The following is a 26,160-nucleotide window of genomic DNA, read 5'->3' as shown; positions in this document are numbered from 1 at the left end:
TATGTATTTTGATGCTGTGTGAATCTTTTAAAGAATAAAAGATTCTTTTATTATGCCCCAGGGTATAGCTGGGGCTCTGGCATTCTGCTTTGCCAGTAGATGATTGCACATTAAGACATGTAATTGCCTGCACAACAGTGCAGTTTCCTATAGATCACTACATGACCACAGAATACGTTTCATTTTTATGCTGTTTTTCTGTAGTTCTTTTTTGATTTTAGGCTTTGTTAATATTCATGTATGGTATCTCACAGATTTACTTCAACAGATATAGGCACACATTTACTGTTGGAAAGTTAAAATCTAACTGTTGAGAATCTTAAGTATGGAGTCAATGTGTATCTACAACTCATTTTTGCATTTTGGTGGGGACTTACTGGTGTGTCTAATGTGCAACCAGCTTCAGGGAATCTTCTTGATGGCATTAAAGTGAACAAAGACAATACTGATCTACTGATTCAGTGAATTGTAGATCTCCTATAAAGCTTTTTATTAACATATTTCCCTGCTGGGATCAGCAGCACTAGAACATTGGGTAAAAGCTCCTCTTTAGCTTGACTTGCACTGAAGTGAAAAGAAGGGAAGACACAGTTATGGAACACTTTAGACCTTAATCATCATTGAGGAATGTGTGAATTGTCTGCAACTTTCAACAGTGAGTTAAGTTATGGTACTGCAGTCCCCCATAACTCTAGTCCTTGCATCATCACCTGTAGGGCATAAAAGCCCTGCACAGCTGATCTGCTTCCAACACATGACCAACCACTTTCTCTTGGCAGCTGTACCACTAGCTAGTGAGTGAGCTGAACTCCAGCACCAGTCCTGGGGAAGCCATTCCAAAAACACTGTGTGGCAAAATGAAGCATTTATATACAGGAGATTCAGGTTTCCTGTTATTAAGCAATTTTTATTCCACTTCACTGAAGACTTTCTACATATATCAGGATTAACCTAGTCATCCTTTAACATTTGGATGTCACACCATACTGTCAGAATCTTATCTCCTTTCTGAACTATGCCATAAAAATATGAGCTCAGAAATCTTATTCTTCTATTTCTCTACTGCTCCTCAGACTCAGCAACATTAGGATTTGACTGCCTATTAGGTTGCTGGTTTTCATATGGATGTCCTGAATTTTCATCTTCAATTAGTATTACAAGATTAGTCTGATTGCCATGTCAGATATATCATTAGTATCCCAGTATTTTAAATGCTTTCCAAATTTAATTTGCCTTCAAGTGCTATTAGACTTCATAACAGAATTTAAAAATTCTTAAAAAAAAATCAAGATTTTATGAACATAGAACAAATTACTGGAAAAGTCAGCTTCAAACTGAATAGTTTTTGTAAGCAAGACATTGTCTTCCTCAAATCCTATCAGCATCAATTAGGTGTATGTAACAGCTAGTATTACATTAATTATCTGATATTTGGTCATCATTTAAGATAGTTATTGATTATTCTTTAGAAGAATAAATCTCATACCTTAAAAATGAAATTACCAGTGCTTTTCTTCATAAGTCCATGTATTGTTTTTGCTTTAGTTGGTGCTTTGAGGTATTAACATTTTTCCTAGGAGAACAATCATACTTTTCAATCAGACTCTGCCCCCAAATATTTAATAGTGTTTCTTATGAAATATGTGACCATTCTCAGAGAAAATTTTCAAATAGTCTTCTGACTTTTTGTCAAAAATTGTTAGGTTTTTTTATTTTTTAAGATTGCTTTCTTTCTCTAATTCCCATCACTTTTTTTGAGGAGGCGTGGAAATATTTGTTGACTTAATTCCATTATAATCCTTGCTCTGAACATTTGATCCTAGTACTTTGTAAGTGACACTGCTTTTTTGGACATATTTGCAATTGCAGATGGGAAACATATCCCATGATCTAAAGTTTGCTAAGAAAGGTTGCTTAAACTCTACTTAGCTGTATGCTATTTTATTTTATTTTATTAATATAGAGATGTTATTTTAGTATCTCCTTTACTGGCTACATACAGGCTCAAAGAACCTTAATAATTTTATCTGTAATATTCACATAAATATTCAGGAGGTTCTTTGTGTTTTAACCAAAATAATGCTTATATTTTATTGCACTTATTCTTCAGTCTCATTTTCTTTATGTTTTTAAGCGAATTTGATCTATTTTGACCAAATGTCCCAGAAAACTGCAGAACTAAATAAATATAGAGCAACAGATATTATGCAAGTATGGAAAACATTTCCTTCAGAATGTTATGCTAAGAAAAAAACAGTTTTTATAAATATATATATAGAAATAGAAAGTAAACCAAATTTAATAACACTGGTTTTGTTAAGCTAATGTGGTCAGTAATACCTGAATTCATGCCATTTACTCCCTTTTTCAGCTGTTTTTTTAAGTATTACTTTTTTTGAGGTGGGAAACATCTAACAAACTACAAATACTGCTGAAACCTCCTTCTCATATCTGCATTTTCGTGTCCTCTAGGCAGAGAATCAGTTAGTTTTATTAATGATCTGGTTGATTTTAATATGTTTTATTTACTTTTCTTCAGAAAATGTGTAGAATTTCAATTTTACATTGCGTTAAAGCCGAGCATGGTTAAATGTTATTCATATTTCATTGTATAGTAACTAGTGAGCTTCAATTGGAATTTAATATTTTTAACAACAGTGCCAAACAATTTTAACATTGAAGAAAATTGACAGAACCCTTCATTTTTATATTTTTTTCATTTGTCAATAAATTTATGCATCTTTCTTCTTACTGTGGAGTCGGAAGAATTGTTAGTAACCTAATCACTAAAGTATTATATTTATTAATTTTAAAAGAGTTTCCTAGTTAGCTCAGGTTGCTTTAGGAGTATATCAACAGCCTGATTTTCAGTAAGAAAGTGTCTTAGTTCTGGGAAGAGGACCTATTAAGAGCAAACTTAAAATGGGAGCTCTAATCCTGTCACTTAAGCATTCTGCTAAATTATATCGTATCTTCTTTTAGAGATGGGCTATGAACCACATGTTGCTCTTTTCATCCCTGGTAGGAAAAGACAGGGACCTTCATCATTAATATTGAGCAGACTGCACACAGAGACATTACAATGAACATTTATGGCCTGATTCAAAATCTATGGCAGTGTTTTCATTAACTTCAGCAGCCTTTGAATCAGTGCCAAAATGCTTCTGCTCTGTTTGGATTTCTACAGCTCAATGGCTGTAAGACTTCAAAATGGAAACAAATGTAGGCGTTTGGATTATCATACCCCTGGGATTTCTGCTTTCACTTTCTCCTTACTTTTGTGCTTTCCGTGTCACTCTTCAATGAAATATATTTTTTTATTTTGCTCATTTCTGTAATGATTGACTTATTCTCTCTTTGCAATTGGCTTTGAAGATAAAAGTGTGTGTGGCAGGGGGGTGAAGGGACTGATGCAGGCTCTGAAATTAACCATCTCACATTCTGAAGCTGATGCCAGAAGCTGTTTTTGTCTGTCCCTCTGCCCTTCATCACTGCATGCCCTACAAGCTTTCACAGATGCTTCACATTTCCTAACTTCTTGTGTCTGTAATGGTGTCCTTTGTTTATTGGTATCTTCTAATGTTGGTGCATTTTGTTGGATGAATTGAATTTTATTATACTGCTTCACATTGGTATTAGAATGTAAATTTATATTTATGTTATTACTTATTTTTGTATCTTTATCAGTAGAAGGTTTTCATTTAATGGTAACCTAGTATAATGAATTTCATCACTGAACTGCAACAACACATTTTTCTTTTCAAGGAGCTAAAATGAAAATTAAGATGTGACATTAAAAATTTCCTTTCATTTTGGCATTTCTCTTAAGGATGCCCCAAGAACAAGCAAACAAACAAGCAATAAACTACATCAAAAATTGCAATTGTTTCAAAAGGAAAGGAAACCCAAAATACTATTCCTATTACCAAAATTTCAGTGTTACTTGGATAACAATTCTAGTAACTGTAATGCCGCCTTTGCGATATCCACTATCAATTAACTACCTCAAGAAGACAGTAAAAACTACACAAGTACTATTATAAAAACATTAATATATGTATAGCAACAGCTGCAGCACAGTTAGTTTCAAAGAATAACAAAAGACTGGAAAAATAAAACCACTTTCACAGTGGAAAGGAATACTGTAACATTTTCTTTAGACCTTAGGGAATTTTGTAAGAGTTAACTGTTCTCAAATGCTGGAAGATGAAGTTAATACATTTTTTTGTCACTTAAAGGGTACAGTTTACTTTGTATATTGCTTATTGATTTTTTTTATAAACTTCAGAAACCCTCACAATCCTCTGATTAAAAGTACTGGAGAAATAAGTATTACTAAGAGTATTAATAGTCAGAAGGTAGCTTCAGAATTGAAGTTTAAGAAGATGTATGGGGTTAATTTTACAATTTATGTTTGGTTTAAATTTGGATTTATAAGGTAACTTTATAGCTGTAGGGATGTCTTATGAATATGAAAAAAAAGTTTAATATTAAGTTAATAATATTGGGAAAATACTGAAAATATGTTTCCTTTAGATACTTAACTAGTAAATTTAATTTAAATGGACAAATTTAGCTTCTCTAGAAACAAGTATGAAAATACTCCAAGCATTTTTGTTGGGGTTTGGGTTTTTTTTTTTAACTGGAACCAAACTATGTATTCTTCACTGGTATTGCTCAGACGATGAATTCTTTTGTCAGTCTTGATGTTAATTAAAATGTATCAAGATCTTACAAGATACCCAGTCTATTGTTTCTGTAGGCTTCTGTTGGGTATTTCATTTTCTTTTCCAAAATTTGGAGCAGATCATCCCAGCACAGTACTGTTACTGCCACATACTTTTTCTAGTTGAAAATGTTGGATAGCACTTAGCAGCTTGAATGGAACTAAAGCTAATGCCCTGCAGCTCTTCTTCAGTCTCAGGCATTGCAAAACTACATTAAAAGCTGCATTAACTTGCTTTGTATCAGATTTCAGCCTCATACGGTAGCATATTTGTGGCCGCAGAAGACAAAGTTGTTTATTCAAGAGATAAATTTAGTGTGTATTTTCTAAAGGTAGTAGTGAAAATGTGAAAAAAACCCCAATGTTTCTCCTATTTTCTCTTGCAGTCTTTGATCAAGGAAGAATGCACAAAATATTCCATGCCTTATGCAGCAAACTTCATATTCTTAACAAAGTCCCTACTAAATCTGATAAGTAGTCAACAGAACATTTAACCACAACTCCTAAGCTTTCTGAGTTTTAGATTGAATATTGTTTGTTAATGACTTGAGTGAGTTGAAAGCTTTCAAATATGAATTTTATATAACCTGTTATTCACTCCTGTTGGAGCGTTTTATATTGTTTAAGTATCACTGAATAAAAGGAACATTACCTTAATGGAGAGTTCAAGAATAAATATATTTTTTCTGTATTATTTGTGTAAATGATTTCTACATGTTTTTTTCAAACTTATTGAAAGGCACCTGAAGTCATTAAGGGCTCTCTGTGCAATTTGTAGCTACACATGAGTTCTATAAATACTAAATATATAAATGCTAAAATCTGTACTAAGGAGGATAAAATTACATATGAAAATACTTTGTTTTGAAATTTATTCGATAGATACTTTAAAAAAATCTTCATTTGTATTAACAAGGGTCACCCCTGAATGCAGTTTTTATTCTTCAGAATACCTTCTAATGTGTAGACAAGGCGCCATCACACAACTTTTGCTGAACTAACAAATGCAGTCATTTTGAAGATACTCTTTAGTACATAAAAGAGCACAGAAAATGCTTTATTTACGTGTGTCTAACTTCTGTTGCTTTAACTCACAGGCTGGTCTTCCTCCCTAACCCCTTTGTTAACAAGTGGTGGTCCTGTCCCCCTGGGTGGCAGGCCCACCCTTCTTCACCAAGCTGCTGCCCAGGGAAATGTCACTTTATTATCAATGCTGCTTAATGAAGAAGGACTGGACATTAATTACTCTTGTGAAGATGGCTATTCTGCCTTGTATTCTGCTGCTACGAATGGACATACAGGTAAATGATACTAAGATCTGGAATGGCATCCATGTAAAGCTTACTTTGTAAGTTTTTAATATTCAATTAGGTCAAATGCATTCTTCCTAAAAATGTGAAATTGAAAGTGAGACATACAGATTATATGACCCAAAGTCATGATATACTATATATATAAGCAATGCTTCTTGAAGCAGAATTTTGGAACTCAGAGAGCATTTGAAACACAAAAATTCTGCAGGAACATCCATTTTAGTTCTCCACTCCCTTCACTTAAAAAGCTACCAGATATTATTACCCCATATTCTGTGAAAAAGTAAAGGCCTTTTCTAGCAATAGGAGCCTGAAAGAAAGACCTTTCCTCTACAGGGAGTAAGCAGCAAATAGATGGTCATCAGGGTTTTGATCTTCTGCAGCAGCAGTGAAAATGATGGAAGACAGTGTCAGAATAGTGTGTTACTTGGGAAATAAAATGAACTGTGTTTATTTCTGAACTAAATGAAATAGGCTTCATTTGTTACTTAGGCTCTCCTGAGAAATTTTTTTTTTTCCCCATGACCCCAACCCTCCTCTGTATTGAGGAAGTAGCATTTCTGAGCCTTTCAACAGTCAGTGTTCATACTTTATGAATATATTTATGAAACGCAGCAAGTATGTTACTAAGATATGAATTTAATGGATATAAACTTCTAGCAATAATTTGCAGACTTTTAACACAAGGCTTTCAAACAGCAGTTTGTTTAAAAAGTCCAGTGCACATTACTATAGCTTTTTCTACCTACATAAAAACCTCCAGATTCTTATATTGCAAGTGGTATCATTATGCTGTTGTGAACACTAAAGATGAAATCCAGCAATACCAATGGCAAATATTCCATTAATTTTTAGTAAAGTCAAAATTTTATTTCAGAGTAGAAGGTGGAACATAGTCCCACTAAAGCCACTGCTTTTCAGAGGACTTTGTGGTTTTAGTTAATAAAATATTTATTAGTGACACAATTACAAACCCCTGATCTAGTGTTCAAGATAGTACATAGAGAGAGAGACTACTTCATAATTATTTTCAAGTATTTTAAAAATAAAACTAAAGTTAGGATATAAAATCTGCAGCTAGGCAGGTAGTGTACATTTTTCTGACATATTCAGGGTTAATTCTGAGTATTATATATACCAAGCATAGGGTAGGAAGAATTTTCATTTTGCTCAAAATGGTATATTTTGTCTTTGCTTCCTAAGTGCTATGGGGTTTTTTTGTAGAAACATCTGGGCCTTTTCACCTGAGTTCCTTTCCTGTTGCCAAGACCTTTAAAATAGTGAAAAAGTACTTATTTTTCCCTCTGGTGCTTTTTTCCATTTTTCAACTTGTTATCTGCAGTATTAAGAATCCAAGTTAACTATATTGCATGGATTTATTATTCTCCCCTCACTGAATAGATGTTTGGTTATTCTTTTAGGCTTGCATCCAGTTATCATTGCTGATATTTGAAGGAGACCGTAATTGACTCAATTCTCCATAATTCATCTTGTATTCTAAAATTGTTTCAAAGCGAATGATTTGCAGGTACCATTACTGAGCAGCTCCTACTGACAGGAAAGGCAATTTGGTTCCTTGTTTTATTGTCAAAATTTCAGATAAGAAAGACACTTGACAGAATTGTGAAAAGACAATAATAAAAATGCATATGCATAAACAGATGCATATGCACCCTCTAATTGTTTAGTATGTTTTATTTTTTGAGATAAAAATTGTATTACAGAGATTATAGTGTTGCTCTTCTATTTATAGTTGACAGGATGTGAAAAATACTTTACTGTACAAATCATCACATTTCAGCAACTTAATGGATTGTATGAACTCTGAATGAGAGAGTGTCGATGTCACAGCAGTGTCGATGTCGCCTTAATAAATTACATGAAAATTGAAAGTTTTAGATTCATAAAATTTTTGGAGAAAGATTTTTGTTCTTAACTTTGTTATAGAATCCTTCTTCATTACTTGTAGTTTGTTCTCAGGTGAATGGATATATGTAGCAATTCAAAGTGCAGATTTTCAAAAACAAGTTTACTTAAATTATGTAGCCTTAAGAAAGGATGTATAGAAATAAATATTCTTTAAAGTCCTTTCTAATACCTCTTTTGAACTAGCTAGGTGGAAAAAATGATACTGGTGTCATTTTAAGGAAAAAATAATTTATTGTTCAAATTTTTCAATGAGTTGTGTTGTCAGTGGTAAGTTTCTGTTGGTTTTTTTTTTCCCGTAGAATTATACAATCACTTAGGTTGGAAAAGACCCTTACGATCATTCAGTCTAACCATAAGAATTAACACAAGCCTATGCTGGTGGGTGATCACACTATGATTTAATTCATTAAGAATATTTTTAAAGTGGACTTAGTGACTAAATGGATTTTGAGATTTCAAAGTCAACTAACCAGATTTTCCTATTTCTCCTGGAGAAGATTTCACCAGAAGAGAAGAGTAACTTTAGAATGATAAAAGCAAGCATAATGAGTACCTCCCATCAGAAACCATGTTTTGGAGATTCTGAGAAGAGTGTAAAGTGAATGATCCCCACACATTTCGTGAAGAAATACAGTATTTGAGATGTGCAGATAACTAGAGAGTGGTAGAGCATATTGTAACCAGCGTGGTGGCAGTAACTGTTATATGCTCTCAGCCCATTCTGTTGAAAAAATTGAGTTATACAAGAAAAGAGCATTGAAATATTCTATCCTAATCTATCCCATCCTAATTTTAGAATGTGTAGCTTACCTGTTTGGAAACAGTTGCCTTTTGAGAGCTGCAGCTGAAGGTTTTTCCAGCACATGAAGTTAATAGCAGATGCTTTGTTTCCAACACACACTGTCCCTAATTCTTTAGGTTTGAGAGAGCAAAATTCACCCTAAAAATCTACACTTCCTTTGCATTTGAGTGGACATGAGGAAGTTGTTAATTTCATGATTTAACCCCTAGATTGGGATAGCTGAACAGGTTGTCTTGTCAGGCTGTCTTGGCTTTACCATTAGCAAAGAAGGAACCACTTCAGGTTTGTTGTGCACTTAGTAACAGTAGTTCTCTTAGCTAATAGATCTGTACAGCTGTATGATGGTGCAAATGGTGACCATTCTCTGCCACAAAGAGGTGGAGAAGGACAGAATGAAACAGTAAGAGTTCCTGAATCTGAGAGTTGTGGATAAAATAATATCCTTTGGACTCAGCTATCCTGTAACCATATGCATTTATGGTGTAATTGATTCTCTTCTGTTCTGAGTATTCGGAGGCTGTGGCACCCTGATTGATAGGAAAAACCTGGAATGATGTGGGAAGTAGAAAGGAGTGAGGTGCAGAGACATACAGCTACATGGAGTCAGCTTTGTCAAGGCGCCAGATGTATCCGCATGATGTTTGCCAACACTCTGGAAGAACTAACTGCCCAGCTGTGGTGGGGAGCAGTAAAATCTCCAGGTGTTTAACTTCATTTACTTCCATGTTTTGCTTTTGCTATGACCAAAACTTTCAGCTTAGTGGCACCAATGTCTGTCTGGTGCCTGCCCTTCCACCCAGTACTCCCCACTGCTCATTATTGGCAGACCAGAGTGAACTGGAGGGAATGAGCCCGGACTGACCCAAATTACCCTTCTCCAAATCCCAGTAACAAGTCCTCCAAATCCCAGTGACAAGTCCATCCAGAAGACCAAGGCTTCTTGGAGATAATTGCTGTTTTACTTGATACACCACCAGAACAGGTCATGTAGGGCTTACTAGCTCACATGTTCTGCCTTGTGCAAGTAGCTGTATTTCCTCATGGTCGCACTTAGCCCTAAGAATAAAAAGCTGCTTTCAGAAGCAGTATTTTCAGAGATAAGCTTCATCAGAAACAGTAGTTATACAGACATAACTTACCACCTGAATGATCTGCTAGTCAATAAGTGTGAATTAACCATGCCTTTTTAGACAGGTACTCTTGTTCTGTGTGTTCATGGCTTTTGCATGGCTAACATATGCTTTATGAACAAATAGCAGAATATTCTAGCCAAATACTTGAAACTTCTAGATGAATTTTTTTTCAGCATCTCATATAAACTTTAGAAGTATTTTAGAATATCAAGCAAGAATCTGTACTTTCAAGTTAATAATTTAATATAGGACCATGATTGACAATGAAAAGAAGAAAAAAAGATCATTCTTAGCAGAGTATTTTTGTGTTAAAAGTGAATGAAAATACAATTTTAAGTGGTACTATCTTACAGTTGGAAGGACTTGGTAAGTTAGTTAATGGAGAGCTTCTTTATGACTTAAAAAAAATTACAGGTCAAGTCCTGGTAACTTACCATGACAAGCAACTTTACAACAAAAAATAATTTCACATCAGATTACTTACTTCAAAATAAAATAATCCTAATGTAAAAAGTAATAACTTCGAGTGTTTTAAAATCTTGTTTCTTCAATTATTTATTCAATCAACTCCACAATATCTGTACTAGTATTTGAAAAAATTACTACAGAAGTAAATATGTTGAAGAATGGTTTAGACTAGTCAGATTTCTTTATAGTTCTTAATACATTTTTCTGATATCCAAGTAGTTCTTAATATGTGTTTGGTTCTGATATTAGAGTTAAACTTCACTAACAAAATTTGGCTTCAGGATTTTACTGAGTGCTGGGAAAGCATGCATTAAGCTTGCTCAGAAATCAGGTCAGGAGTTTGTAATTGGTGTTGTAGCTGAGCTTATTTTCCAAGTAGTAGTTTCAATTACAAAAGACTTGTTTTATTTTGGTCTGGAGCCAATTTCAAGTATGAGGAACAGATAACTGTTTTCTTCAAAGTTAATTGCATCAAATGATATTCCAATTTGTGGATGAAAAGCAGTCTAATTACTATGTAATTAATTATCTTAAATTAGCTGTAGGGATGATGGAATCAGGCCGGTACTATTTTTAGCATGTGTTTTTGGAAGCATATGAATGGGAATGGTTTGGGGAGGTTTGAGTTTGTCAGCTTATTTTATTTGTCATTGCAGTCACAAGTCAAAGTGTCCTAAACTAAGACTGACCAGTGTGTTGCTTGAGGTCTGTGTGGCTTGTGAACACCTCCCCTGTGGCTGTCATGTTTGTCACGACTGCCAGTAGGCAGTGATGCCCTTAGGGACTCCTGGATAAGTCAGATTCCCCACTTGGGAAGTGAAATAGCTGATACTGTGGGAGTTGCCTGCAGTGGCCATGTGTTTGAATCCCAGCAAAACTCAACCCAAGCCCTTTTTGCAAAAGGGTGGTGATGCCTCTGGGAGGCAATTCTCATCTCTCTCCTGCAAACTGCTTCCTGAGCTTTTATTTCAGTCCTCTAAAGTGTGATGTGTAGTCCAAAAGACTGGCTGATTGTTGCCCTTTGAGCAGACGTCAGCCTCAGGTAGTTTTAACCACTTGATCTCGTTGACTCATTCTACGGTTTTGCTCCATTTATAGATTGTGTGAGATTGCTGCTGGCTGCAGAAGCACAAGTTGACGCTGCTGATAAAAATGGCTTTACACCCTTGTGTTCAGCAGTTGCTCAGGGACATGTCAAGTAAGTGAAGCCTTTAAGATTTTGCCTGTCAGCTGTTACTCAATTTTGCATTCTCTTTACATTACATACATAATGTATGTTACATAATGTATGAACATAATGTTCATTACGTTACTTTTGCATTCTTATGTATAAATGTATTTAACTATAATTTATTGAATGCATCTACTTAAATTCATATTTTTATGCCATTCTGATTTTAATATTTTCTATTTGTTTTGTTTCCATTTTCAACTCTTAAGGTTTGCTGAGCATGTATTCTTAGCAATCACAGTGTGTTACTGGTCTACATGGGCATCATACCTCTTAATTTCTTAATTTTCTTTGAGTTATCAGCCATTGTATAGGATTAATAGAGAAAAGAAGAAGGAAATTATTTTTGCACTGGTTTTTTCAAGCATAGAAAACTATGAGTATCATATTCAGAGGCAAAAGAACATCTGAGTTTTCTCCTGAGTATAATGTATAATCAAATTCCTTATACAACAAAACAAGTTTTTTTGAAGGCTTAAGTTCTTTTGTATCAGTTACTTTGAAAAACAGAAAATTATGTACAAGTCAAATAATATTACTGACAACATTCTTCAAACGTCATTAGAATAGTTTGTCATACAATTATATGAAATAGAACTGGAAGTTGGAAGCAACTATTAAATAACCATTTCCAGAACAAATTATTTTACAAATTCAAAGGGCTTTAAACAGAGTTACTAAGAATTCTTATTACAGAATTTAACTTTGTTTTACATATATTTGCCCTTTTTTTACCTTCCTGATTCTTCTCATGTTTATATTTTGTTATTTTTAAGGATTTTACCCTGATACAGTAACACATAGGAATCAGCCTTTCAGTGTTATACTATGATAGGCCCTGACCCAACAATGAGGAAGAGTGGCATCTCTCTTCTTCCCACAGTCTTCCATGAGTGTATATGAATCTTCAGAGATCCTTGACACTTCTTAGAGATTTCAATTTCATCAACTAATGGTCATTTTTTACTGGAAGTCTTACTCCAGAGGTAGCAGATACTCACTAGGTGTTTTGAGCACAGAAATATGTGTCTAGTTGAGTGTTTCAGTGTTTTGTATAAAATCTGTAAAAATTATGTGTGACTTGACAAGGCAAACCCAAAGTACACTCTTCATATTCTCTCACTAAAATAAATATCTTAACACTTCATTTAAATAGGAAGCTATTCATGTCCCTGACTTAGCCTCACAACACTTTGCTAGGTATCATCTACTGTGCTGTGATATTGCAGACTTCATATTCTTCATGCCTTAGAGATACTTATGTAATTTATCCCTAAACACGTTTTTTGCTTTTACTTTTTTAGATACTGAACATGAACTGAATTGTAAAATTGAGCATGGAATGATAGGGCTAGCCAGAAATGTCAGAGACTACAAATGGTTCAGGCTGTTTGATTTGTTGGTCACTTAAAAGCTCAGGCACAGAAAAAAAATCTGTAACTCTTAGAATCTGGGGCAACAGAATTGTCTGTCTCCAAATGTGGGGGTAATGACAGCACTAAACTGCTCTCAGTTGCACAGTAGGTATCTGTCTAACTTGCTAACCAGTCCCCTGTGACATCTTCATTAACTTTGTTCCTGAGCCAATACTGTTGTTCTAACCCTAGTTATGTAGTTGAAAAAAAAAAAATCTAGTTTTTGAGGCTGGTCCAGTAATATTACCAGATCAAAAACTGGTTTTAGGAGAAACTTCCAGAATCATTTCCCATGTGGTCCAAGCCAATTTGACTTTCCCTGAACTTGAGGTGGAAAGTCAATGTTGCTTTTTGAGATTCACCAAATACAATGTAAATTATCAAACCAGATATTTCTAACCTAGAAGACTTAAAACTCAATCTTGAGTTTTATGGAAGTGTCTTGCTATGAGCCCTTCTTAAGATGACTTTTGGGACTGTACAGTTAGGATGTATGCCTAACATCTGTTAAGGCAGAACATTATTTTTATTTGTATTTTTTCTGTTCAGTTGAGAATTTTCGGAAAGCACAGATAAGTAATTCATTCAGATCAATAATTCATGTTTTACTCTTTTTTTAAAATTGTGCACCTTGAACTTAACTAATTTTCTGACTGGATAAAAACATACCGAAACAATTTTCTTAAATACTTGGGGTTTTTTAGTATGTAATTTCTTAATACTTATATTCTTATATATACCTTAAATTGGTTTAAATATTTTGTCACAGTATATTTTGTTACTGTATGGTCTCCTAATCAGTAGTTATTTGGCATTGCAGTAACTGCTTTGAGGCTTTATTGTTGATATACTTTCTATTTTTATGGACTGATAAATATTGAGCTGGAGAGTGGGAACTTACTATTTTAACAGTGCTTTTTTGAACTGCAGAGTGAATTGACTGGCATTAAGATTTTTGCAAGTCTTAAGTGTTGTTGCAAAGTTAGGTTGGGGAAGGGAAAAGTAGCCAACCCTGGCACAGGAACAGGGGGAAAACATGGACCTACTGCTGCAGGGTTGGGAAGGAAGTACAGGAGCTTGGATCTGAATGCCAGCCCCAAGAGAACTGATCTTCAGAACTCCCTCTAATCTTGCATCCTCCACAGACCAGTACCTGCCCACCACCACCCACACCCAAGCCACCCTTCTGGGGTAGCCTCCATTCAGGGATCTCAATGGTGGGTGCTGCCATAGCTGTTTTGCTGCCACCACAGGTTACTTTCCCAAGATGAGTGTTCCTTTTGCTGGCAAAGCCAGTCCTAGCCCTTAATTTTATTTTTTCCCTTTTTAATTCTATTTTAAATATCAGTAGTCAGAAATGTGTCATTTTTTGCTCAGCTGAATGTTTATCTTAAGCAACTGTCATCAAGTTTTAATCAGACTTGTGAAATTAGTATTTTACATTCACAATTTTTAAATGCAGCTACAGTAGTTTAGGATTTACATTTTTAAAGTAGCCTGTCTTTATACCTATGTACAAAATATACTTTGTTTTTGTGTATGGGGGTTGATCACAGGTAGATCTGTATCTGTAAAATCAATACTGTATTTAAAATATTTAAATGTCGTAACCTATAAAGAGGTGTTGGATGTCTAACACAAGACAATTTTATTGCTTTATTATTTGCTGTAGGTGTGCAGAATTATTAATTATGTATCAGGCTGATATTAACCATGCTGCTGAAAGAGGACAAACACCTTTGTACCTGGCCTGTAAAAATGGAAATAACAATTGTATTAAACTATTGTTGGAAGGTGGAGCGGATCGAACAGTAAAAACCAGTGTAAGTTAAAATAGTTTGTAGAGTTAGAGTACCTTGTATAGTACTGAACATTGACATTAAAATGTTTATTTAAACTTTCCTTTAAAGCTGGAATAAACCATATAATTTTAAATTAGTATTTTGTTATTTTCATCATATTTTCTGGGTTTTTTTTAACTGTATGTTGTCTAAAATCTCCTAAATGGTGTAACTTTCATTCCATTTACAGTTCAGATTCTGTTGGTAATTTGCTGCAACTTTTCTCCAGCACTGGATTTCTAAAATGAAACTTTTCTGGTTTGGCTTATTTTTAAGGTGGAGAAGTGGAGATGGGGATTTTGCTTCCAGTTTTTATATTAGGGTGCTTTATTGTTGTCCTTGAACGGACAACACCCCAAAACTTTTTTGCCATTATTGTAGAATCTCATATATCACAAATGGCAGAATACAGCCAGAAAAAAGCCATATCTAGAGGAGCAGGGGAGGAGGACTGTCTTAAAATTAGTGCCTACATATTGCCTTTTACAGGTGCTTTTCTAAAGTTTTTTTATGACTCTGATGTCAATAGTTTCTTATGACAATAAAGGTAGATTATAGGCTGTTCCAAAATTCAGCACAAAGAGTAGAAGCTTCACAGAACATTCTACTCCTCCTGTAATTATTACACAGTTTTTTTCTCATTTATTTGTTTTGCACCTGGAAAGTAAATGTATTTGACTTGGAATGAGAGAAAGTTGTGATGTCAAAACTGTGAAAGTGACTAATAAATGGATTAATGCAACATGAAACAATATGGATAGTTGGAATCATTTTTGTTTGATGCACAGGAAGGAAGCAGTTTACTAACAGCATGTAAGCCATGAATCACTTAGACTCTTCTAAAAATTTTGAAGATTTTTCTGTTGGGCTGTCCTTGGAGAAAGCTGTAAAATTTTTTTCTGTTACGTTTCCTTCCCTCTCTTCCACCCAAAGCACATACAAGCAACTCTGTTTTCCCAAAGGATTATGATGTCACTCTTGCTTGTCTTCTTAATTTCCAGACAGAGCCTTCCATTCACATTCTTTGCTGATATATGTCTGAAAACATTTTTCTTCGTGTTTGGTGGCAGCGTGCTTTTTATTTTGGTTTTTTTAGGATGGCTGGTCTCCAATTCATGCAGCAGTGGATTCTGGTAACGTTGAAAGTCTTAAGCTCCTTATGTACTATGGAGAGCCAAACAATGGGAACTGTTTGATGGATGCAGAGCCTAATTTAGACTACTTTGATTTGGAGAAGAGAGAAGATGACTATAGCAGTAGAGTAAAGCCTGTTGTTTCTGCAGATCTCATCAACCATGCTGACAAAGAGGGTTGGACTGCTGCCCATATAGCAGCATCAAAAGGCTTTAAGGTTAGTCCGTGTGAACAAGTTACAGTAACCTGATAGAATTTAGGCAAAATGAATCCTTTTCTTTTATCTTTGAAGAATTACAACTTAGAGGTCAAGTCTAAGTTTGTTATCTAGTTTATAGACCAACTTGATTTAACAGAGAGAGATCTCCAGCAGACAATTTGTCCCAGAATCTAGGAGTCAAATTGAGTGAATTATCATATTTAAATGTCTGTCTCTTATGGGACATCAATAAAAAGAGGAAACCTGAGATTTTCAAAGTTAAGTTGAGATGAATCCCACCATGAATGCCAGTTCATTGGATGTCATGTGCTTATAGATATTAGATGGACATAATTTCCAGTTACAGGTAGGAATGATTTCACTATGAACAATTTTTCCTCTGTGAAGGAGGGGAGAAGAAGAAATCTGAGAACCAGATTTGTGCAGACATACATTGTTTAATTTATTATTTTGGGCAGCCCTTTTTAGCAGGCAGTGTAACATTTTTGTGAGGTTGGGATAACTGATGACATGGAGGATGACCTGACAGGTCCTACTGATGACAAACAGGAAGATTTCTGGAAATTTAGTTACTACTTGACATCAGAAGTTGTACACTTCTAACATTGACAGTTTAAAGGATTTCTTTTTATATGGTAGCTGTCAGTCAGATCTCACTGTAAAATTTTTACCTTGGAAGAAAATAGAGGGTCCTAAACACAGAAGAGTGAATTTTAAAAAAATACAGTCCAAGACTTCAAAAATCAGCTTATATTTACGTGCCTAGTTCAATACTTGTTGTAATTTTAGATTTGGGGGGGGGTCCCCGGGGAGTGTTCCCCGGGAGCCCCCTGGGCTCTAGGTTCTGTGGTATTTGCATGCAGGTAGGCAAGGAGAGTCCAGACAGCTGGTGAGATGAGGATTTATTTGGAGTTTGACCCCGGGAGGGGCAGCATAGTCACTGAGGGAGAGGGGAGAGGAAGGGAAGAGAGAAGGGGAGAGGGAAGGGGAGAGCAGCAGAGCCTCCGGAGATCTCCAGGGCAAAGAGCGCAAGCCGGCTTTCCCCTGCACTCTTATCAGGGAGATTCGGAATGGGCACGGATAGATCTTCAGGCCAAAGGGGTTAGAGACACACGATACTGCAGGGGAGGTTACAGACTTGGGATAAACCATACACTTTCCAGGGGTGAGCCAGAGCATACCATTTCAGTAAAATGCAATTCTACAAATACCTGTCATTATGTTTGCTTTTTTTCCTGATAAATTTATGTTCAAAATAGATATGTTTGAAATAGACACAGATTTAAAATTACATTCAAGTTATGAGGTTTTTTAGGGACAACCACTGCTTACTCAGCATTTTGCATTACAAAGAGTCAGTGTTCCATTACCAATGTATCTTAGGCAGGTGCAGACTCTCGTTCCACTTTCCACTCATGCAAATTTAGATCTAGTTCAAGGTATTTGCTATAGTCTGCAAATACCTAAATAATGTGCATTATGTGTTGGCTTTTTCTGCAATAATGTAATCCTCAGGAACTGTGAATTTAGGTTTCATTTGCTGTCTAAAACTGCTTTGACTGGTGATCTCTCTGAAACTTCTGACACTGGAAGTCTTCATGTATGTCAGTCAGGAATAACTCAAGGGTTTGAATTTCTAAGCACATTCCAAATCAGCTGTTCAGTAAGATCTCCATTTGGGGTTGAGGGGAATCTCTTAGGTAATGGAGGTGATATAGAGCTGACAATCAAATTTCTGGTTTTGATGTTGCAGAGACTATAAAATTGTATTTGATTTAATGCATTTATTGACTTGATATGTGTTTGGGATGTTTAAAAGCTAAAAAAGCTTAATAGCCATCTCCAAGTGCTGTTAACACTTTGACTTCGTTCTTTAATCACACTGCATGTCATTCATTCCAGTGCATGAGAGCTGCACATAAGGAGTGCTGACACTTGCATCCTCTTGTTTTGACATAGGTAGGGGCCATTCTTTACAGATTAATTCTGCTAGGACATCTTAGCTGTTATGTCATAGGCAGCAGATACAACAAAAATCCTCAACAAAAATTTTACTAAGGAAATAAGTTGATTTCTTTGTTCTGTCCCACTTCTTCCTGCTTTACTTCCCATTTTCAGACTCACAGTTCAGTTCAGTCCTCAGCCTTCTGCTGTTCTGCTATTCATTGCTCCTGTTTGAGAGATGTTAACAAACTAACCTGGCAAGAAAACGTGCTTTTTTCTGCTTGATATCCTTCTGGCAAGCTTAGTGAGCTAATAATTTCTTTTCAAGTACTTGTAGATGCTGTAACTACAACCTGGTAAAATTTCACTTCACAGGCATGTGAATGACTTGAATGACTGCTGTATTTATTAAAGGTTTCAGGGTGTCAGATACACTGACAAAAATTTCTGTAGAATAGCTATAAAATAGGTAACATCGTCAACCTGCAGGAAGCCACCCTTCTGCATCAGTAGCTGCTTCTCTGTGTTTGTAAAGTTTGATTGCTCTGCTATGGTTAACCCCAGACATTATCAGTACAGTATTAACTACTGTGATTTCTGTTGGTTTCCTTTTTTTTACAATATGGATGTATCTTTTAAAGCGTATCTGAGATGGCAAAGCTTTCATGAAGCTGTATTGTTGCAAAGTGATGGTCATTAGAAATAAGGACTTGATCCTTTTTCTGATTGCTGATCAATCAATTTGAATGTAGTTTTATGAGAACTCTTTTATCCCACACCAATTTGGGAGGATCTATGTAATGAATATTTTTTCATGTTACAGTATGATTCTCCCAATCTAAATTTATATGTTAATAGCTTGTTTCTAATTTCAATGATTTTTCCTTTTGTTGGACATGTAACATTTTTTAGTTGTTGGCATCCACAAGATATTTGTGCTCTGACTTGATAAAAATACATTTTATATCACTACATTCTTATGATGCTTGCAGAATTTCAGGTTTCTGCTTGCAGAAATTCTGCCAAAGAAGAGGCTTGCAAGGTGATTTTAAAATTATTCTTTTTTTGTGCCTCACTCAAGTGTCAGTCATGATGGAAACTCCTACTTGGTGAATTACAAAGTGAAAACTAGTTTTATGGATTGTTACCTAAATAGATTAATTTATTAGTCTTTATTAATTATTAAGCTTTATAATTGTTTATTTAGTGCTGCTTGAACATGGAGGCCAGGATGTTCAAACTAGGAAAATAGCTGGGTTTCTGTCTCCTTATCAAACCTAAACTAGTGGCCAGATGTAAGAATTTCTTCATTCAGCTAATCAGTGCTTGATGCTTAGAGACTATAGAACCCTGGCTCTGTGTGTTCTGCTTTTTTATAGTCATTACTTGAGACTTACAAGTCTACTATTAAATATTTTTACTCCTGGCTTTCAACTCTGTAAGAAACATCATTTTATCTATAGAAACTCTGTAGCTGATTGTCTTTGAAATGCATGTGTAAGAATTTTAATTAGGAATCTAACTGCATATTGGTACAACGCTTTAGTGCAGCAAATGGACAAGTAAATAATACAGTTCCTACCTTTGCAGAACTGTCTAGAAATCCTTTGTAGCCATGGTGGACTAGAGGCTGAGAGAAAAGATAAGTGTAATCGAACATTGCATGATGTTGCTACTGATGATTGCAAACATCTCCTAGAAAACTTAAGTAAGTAAATGCTATCAGCACTGCATAAAAATGTTTTTAGTAAAGAACTTGTGCGACAAAAATGAGAAATATGAAAAGGGTAGTTGTCACCTTTTTTTGTCACTGCAATATTAAATTATCTTGATCTTGCGAGTTTCTATTTTCCAAATTTTGCAAAAGCATATGATAAAATTTTGTTGGAGGTTATTAACTTCTTCATGTCTTCGTTTCTAAACAATTCAAAAAGATGGTACATACTGGACATTTACAAATATCCATACTCTCTTAAAATTTCTGAATTTAACATTGGTAATTACTTTTTCAAAAGCTATTGCCCTCATCTTTTTTCAAGTTCTTGCAGAAATAGTCAATGGTGGGTAGCTGTCAAATTTCTTCAGGCTAAGATGATCATCTAGTCATATCTGATTCTCTTTTTAGAGCATAGTTTATTTTGTCACTTGTTTATCAGTGAGGGGATTGTTTGTTTGATTCTTCAAATACGTTGTCTAGAGACAACATCAAGGAACTTCTTTTTTCCGGCATCAGTAACTTCTGTAAGAAGATTGCTCTTCCCTTGAAATCTGTCATCATCTTCCTTCTCTGTAAGTTTTCTCAAAATCCAGTAGAGCAGGCTCATCTGTGTATTTCTTGGGACAGAACTTAATTTATCCTCTCACTAGTTTTGTGTATTTTGTATCACTGCATAAATCTAGCTATAGCTATATCTATATGTACAGAGAAAGATATCTCTATTTCTCTGTATGGTTAGAATTATGGCATTTGTTGGTATGTATGCTGTATTTTTTCACTCTTTTTTTGTGTTTGTCTTGTGAGATATATGGATGTGGGTAGTTAAGTTCACTTATTATCAACAAATCAAGGAAGTTTTCTGTCTGCTGATTCTGATTTTCTTCTTCAGCTATTTTAAATTCCAGTTCTTAGCATTTTACTGCAGATTCAGAGGGGAACACAGCTCACTTTCTAATAGGCACTCCTCTGTGGTCATCTTCTTCATCAGACTGAAGCAAATTTCTGATAGCTGAATCTGTAGCCTGTTAGATTAATGCTTGTATCATTTCCATCAGTCTTAGTGCCCTGTGTCTCTGGTCATGCTTGTCATGAATCCAACGGCTTTTATCAGGTCAGAACCTTTGGCCTCCCCTTCTCTTCTTCTGTACACCTTAAGCCAAGACTGCATTTTTGGGTACAGTGTCTATGTACCATCCTCTCCCTTCCTCACACTTCAGTAAGGTTTCCTCTGTAGGTCAGGAGGATGTGCTCTGACAGATCTGAAGGACTGGGGGTCAGGACTGCCAGCTATCCCTTAGAGGTCACATGTGTTGAAGTTCAGGCATGTCCTAGGGGCCTGTTTCCTTGTGGAGAACCCTCTGTACTCCATACAGTCTGTGCTCATTTCCCTGAGGTCCAGCCATCAGAAGGGCAAGCCTTTAATGCGTTTCTCAGAATTCCACATCTGAAGGATGCGTCTGAATAATCTTTTCCCTATGGGAAAAGGCCTGTGGGTCTAAATCAGAGCTTTTCTGACATCGGGAAAACTTCATGGGTTTGTATCAGCTGAAGATCTGGCTTCTGGACACAAAAGGGAAACAAAGATCATGTTGCAAGGCTTCATAATAAGCTGATACGAGTTGTTTTTCATGGTGTACTTTTTTAATTTGAGATATAATTTCTGAAAGGTATTGTTTGACATGAAAATTAGAAGATAGTTTCCTTTTCATTTTTAGTCGTCTAAATGATTTCCAGAGACTGCTGTTTCTTTTGAGTTGTATTCCAAAGAGCAAGATTTAAAATACTTCATAGTTTCTAGAATGTGTACGTAGATTTCCTTTTTTGACATTTTGTCAATTTACTCTATAGCAAATCAAATATACCCTTTCAAGTGCATTCTCTGTCTTAGCTCTTAGCTTTTTATTTAAAGATGTTTGGCTCAGCTGTTTTCCACTTGTGCACTAGTGACAGAAAATTTTCTACATTGATAGTAAAAAATGTGCACAAACACAATGAACTGAAAAATGAAGACATTGCCTACCATCTGTCTTAATTGATAAGTAATTAGTCTATAAAGAGGAAATATAAGATAAATTTTGTCTTGTTTCCTGTTATTTAAGCATACTTATACTGAACATTTTTATAAAAAATGTTAGATACTTTGGTATTTTCATCACTGCTCTGATTTTGTGGTGGTGATCTGTGCTGTTCTTTACCATTTGCTTCTTTGTAGCAGGAGTTATTTTGACGCTTTCCTTTGTAATATTAGATGATACTGGTTTATAATAATGGGATTATTTTAAATTGAGTTTTACAGTTTTTCTCATAGTTGGTGTTTTGTTTTTCAACAGATGCTCTTAATGTACCTGTAAGGATTTCAGTCAGTGGCACTGAAGCAGTCCATTTTGGTACAGAGGAATTTGATACAATATGCTCTTTAAATATCCGCAAGCAGACGTCATGGGATGATTTTTCAAAAGCAGTGAGTCAGGCAGTGACAAACCATTTCCAAGCAATCACTTCTGATGGATGGAGGAGCCTGGAAGATCTGTCATTTAATAGTGCTGCAGAATCCAACATTGGCCTCAGTGCAAGCAGCATACTTTCTGTCAAACTAGGTATCAATATTGGTACTAATGAAAAAAGCAAAACTTGGGGGTGTTCTCGAATTTGTGAAATCTTCCAAGATAAAAATATGTTTGAATTACTGAATCTTTTAAAGCTTAGACTAAGAAAGACCGGTACTGGATATGAAAATTTTGGATATTATGGAAAGATTCTTCACCCAGAAGATGTTTGTGCGCTGGAACAGGCTCCTCAGGGAAGTAGTCACAGCACCAGCCTGACAGAGTTCAAGAAGTGTATGGAAAATGCTCTCAGGCTCATGGTGTGACTCTTGGGATGTCCTGTGCAGAGCCAGGACTTTTGACTTTGTGAGTCCCTTCTAATTCAGGATATTCTGTGGTTCTATAAAAACAATTCAAAGCCCACATTGCTTCCTTACAGTACATCCAGAATATACAGTAAATACAGAATGTAAATCACTGGCATAGGTAAACAGAACTGCTGTTTTACATAACTTCAGTTGGCAAGGTACAAAAGAGAAATCTTTAAAATTATGAGAAATTGGCCAAAATGTGGTGGTCTTAGTAACAGTTGTATAGGTTTCTGAAAATTCTTGTACTTCATCTTAAATCTCCTTCCTTCCTCCACCTTTCCATCAGCAAAGCTGAACCCTAGTCACATTAGACTGGGCAAATTATTCTGTTTTACTCTATTTGAAGTGTAAAGATGAAAGACAGGCTAGCTGTTTAACTTGTGTCTCAACTGACAGAAAACACTAGTAACTTCAGTTTATACCAAATAATAGCATGATTTAACACATCTCATACATGGGACTGGTTTGTTTGTCAAATTTGTCAGCGTATGCACATAATCTTTGTAAGCAAGTGAATATGCTTGAGTGTAGGACACTTTATATACCTACAAGGAATCTCTCTCTCATATTTTTTCTTTTTAACAGGAAACATTTCATGGTCAACAGGTCAGGTCTTTTCCCAGCCACCATGGGACTTTTTGAAGAACAATAGAGCTGAGCATATCACAGTGTTTTTGTTTGGTAATTTTCCAGTCATAATTTTTCAGCTTTGAATGTTTAGACACTTCATATGAAATACATAATTTGACAGTCATTAGCTACTGGTTTTGTTTGTCAGTGTTGTTTGATTCTCAGAGACATCATATCTATTTAATTGTTCAACTAGATTTTTAAGATGTCTACAACATTTAGAAAATATGCTGACACATAAAAGTCTTGCTACCTTTTTCAGCCATATAGTAGCATATATATTGCTTATATCATGGATACCCATGAATCTATGGTGCTAGATAAATGCCTTTCATTTATTCAGCATTTTAATTGACATAGCCTCTAATTTTAAAAGGTCTCTGTAGAATACTGCATGAAAATCAAATGTATCAGTCACACGTGCATGTAAAGAAGAGATTTACAAAAGTTATTTGTATGTCATTTTAAGGTCCTCAAGAAGGCTGTCTAAACAGTGTGACTTATGCATCCATGATCCATCTTCAGACACTTCAGAATTATCTCCGCCTGGTCAGTAATAAGCTAGCTTCTCTCTGCATGCTAATTGCTTGTCAAAACACTTCTGTAACAGTGTTGACTAAAATCAGGGTTTTTTTCTCTGTGAAAGAACATCAAGACTTCTAAAAAGATGAAATGGGATGAAAGCTGTTTTAAAATAAAGTTCCCCCTAAATTTACCCTGAACTTTAGTCTTGTGAGACCATTAGCTTTCTTCTTCAAATAGCTGCTATCTGATTAACTGAACTGCTTAAAAATATATTAAAAGCTCTCTGATATCTTACTGCTTTCCAAAGTTATTTTATTCCACTTTTTGAGGAGAAAGTAAATTAGAATAACATTCGTGTAAGCAATTATTTGAGACTTGAATTACTAGCTTATGTAGAAATCTCCTGTAACACAGTTTATTTAATATCTCAAAAGTGAAAGGATAGCTGAATAATATAACTTTCACAGATCATTTCTCTTAAAATTGCATCAAATCAGAATTAGTTTAGAACCTGCTTTATTTCTTCTGGGTCCTTGGATAGCATTTTATGTTGTCAGGACCACATGCCACAGGTTTCTGCTGTATTGAGCCATATTGCACAGAGATATGAGTGTACTCCCGAACTGACATTTTAGAGATAAAATAGAGTTAAGATTAAAAAAAAGTTCTACCATGCTGATAACATGATCCCATTTCTACTGCAAATAACGTCCTCAGTCTTAATCCTTAACTTAGCAGTGACTTAAACTGATGACTTTGGCATCATTCTGATGTATATATTTTAATTCAAGATCACAAAAATATTTGTGATTACTAGACATACTCTTCCCAGATGAATGTTTTAAGTTTTGAAATCTGTTGTAACAAAATACCTTGCTATGCGGTTTTACAAGTTAGGATATAAATTTATCAATATATTTCCAAGATGCTGTATGCAAATATTGTCTACTTTGAAACTAGTATAGTAAGGATTATCAACTCCAGTAGTGCAAAACAAATAATTTTGTCTTTTAAGTGCTGATTGTGTCATTTAGGTTAAAAAAAAATCCAAGTCTGAACTTCCAAGAACAATTTATTTATTAAATAAGTATTTATATTTATCTGTCTGTAGGTTGAACAATACCGTAATGTCATTTTCCATGGTCCAGAAGGAAGTTTGCAAGATTATATAGCACATCAGATAGCAGCCTGCATGAAGGTATTTGCACAAACACATCAAATAAATTAGTCCATAAACCAGAGTTTTCACTATTTCACCAAATATATAAATTTTCAACACAGCAAAAGCAAGTGGCTGCAGGATCTACATGTGAGATTGTTAAAGTTGAAGTGGATGCTGGTTTCTCCAAGGAGCAACTTGCAGAACTGTTCATCAGTAAAGGTAAGATTATTTCAGCAAGACTAATTTTGGTGATTTGTTGGAAAATTTTTAATGGTGCGAAGTAGAGAAAGACATAAAACCATTTGTGTAGTGGTTGGTGTGTTTGAATGGAACTCATTGTTTTGCAGGTGCTTGGGGCCAAATACACGAGTCTAAACTGAGGGAGAGCTGAGCGTGACAGAGCTCCCAATAAGGAGCTCTGTCAAAATTCACAGCATTTAAGTAAAATTAGTAGTTTTAAGGATTTATTTCTGTCTCATTCTTTTTTCCCTTTGTTTGTGATCCTTTCAAAGCTAATTGCTCTGGTTCAGATGCACTGAATCAGAACTGAAGGTCTGTTGTGCATGCTCATGAACAAAAGCAGAGCCATCCTGTCAGGTTGTGCACTGCCGTGCCGTGCTCTGTTCTGTTTGTTCTCATACTGCCTGGTGTAACTGCAGTCTGTGGCAGCTGTTTCTCTAAGGAAATCCCGGTCACAGTTCCCAGGACAGCTTGTGCCAGTGATTATTCCCACATGTCACTTCCAGTGCCATCACACTGGTGAGAGAGAAGAGCCCGTTTAGTCAGAAGTCAGCCAGGCTTTGGTGCTCGGCCTGGAGGCGAGAATGTCACTCGTGGTTTGGTTTGTTTACTGGTTTGTCTCTTAGAAAAGCTGCTTATTTTGGATGCTTTACTCTGCATCAGCAACACACTTTTTTTAATAGTCTAGTTTTGCATTTCAGCATGGTGCTGCTGGTTGAGTCTCATTTTTCTGCCAGCTTCTTTCCCCACTGTTCTGCTGCATCTCCTTTCCTAAGAGAGCATTTCTCCTCTAAATGAATCCATCAGACACAG

The 26,160-nt window shown here is 35.4% G+C and overlaps 1 protein-coding gene across 2 annotated transcripts in view; it reads left to right on the top strand.

Moving 5' to 3' along the window:
• The window catches only part of CTTNBP2 (cortactin binding protein 2), a 75,427-nt gene that overhangs the window by 34,251 nt on the left and 15,016 nt on the right, over positions 1 to 26,160 (top strand). For both annotated transcript variants that reach the window (XM_063396724.1, XM_063396726.1), the window contains 10 exons: positions 5,824 to 6,027; positions 11,470 to 11,569; positions 14,690 to 14,840; positions 15,955 to 16,209; positions 19,747 to 19,864; positions 22,204 to 22,470; positions 23,376 to 23,471; positions 23,890 to 23,969; positions 25,057 to 25,143; positions 25,227 to 25,326. In XM_063396724.1, the coding sequence (XP_063252794.1) occupies positions 5,824 to 6,027; positions 11,470 to 11,569; positions 14,690 to 14,840; positions 15,955 to 16,209; positions 19,747 to 19,864; positions 22,204 to 22,470; positions 23,376 to 23,471; positions 23,890 to 23,969; positions 25,057 to 25,143; positions 25,227 to 25,326 (1,458 nt within the window). The remainder of the gene's footprint in view (positions 1 to 5,823; positions 6,028 to 11,469; positions 11,570 to 14,689; positions 14,841 to 15,954; positions 16,210 to 19,746; positions 19,865 to 22,203; positions 22,471 to 23,375; positions 23,472 to 23,889; positions 23,970 to 25,056; positions 25,144 to 25,226; positions 25,327 to 26,160) is intronic.

Source organism: Prinia subflava, chromosome 4 (assembly GCF_021018805.1).
Source record: "Prinia subflava isolate CZ2003 ecotype Zambia chromosome 4, Cam_Psub_1.2, whole genome shotgun sequence".
Taxonomy (NCBI): Eukaryota; Metazoa; Chordata; class Aves; order Passeriformes; family Cisticolidae; genus Prinia; species Prinia subflava.
Note: the sequence above shows the minus strand (reverse complement) of the source record. Positions and strands in the feature narration are given on the sequence as shown.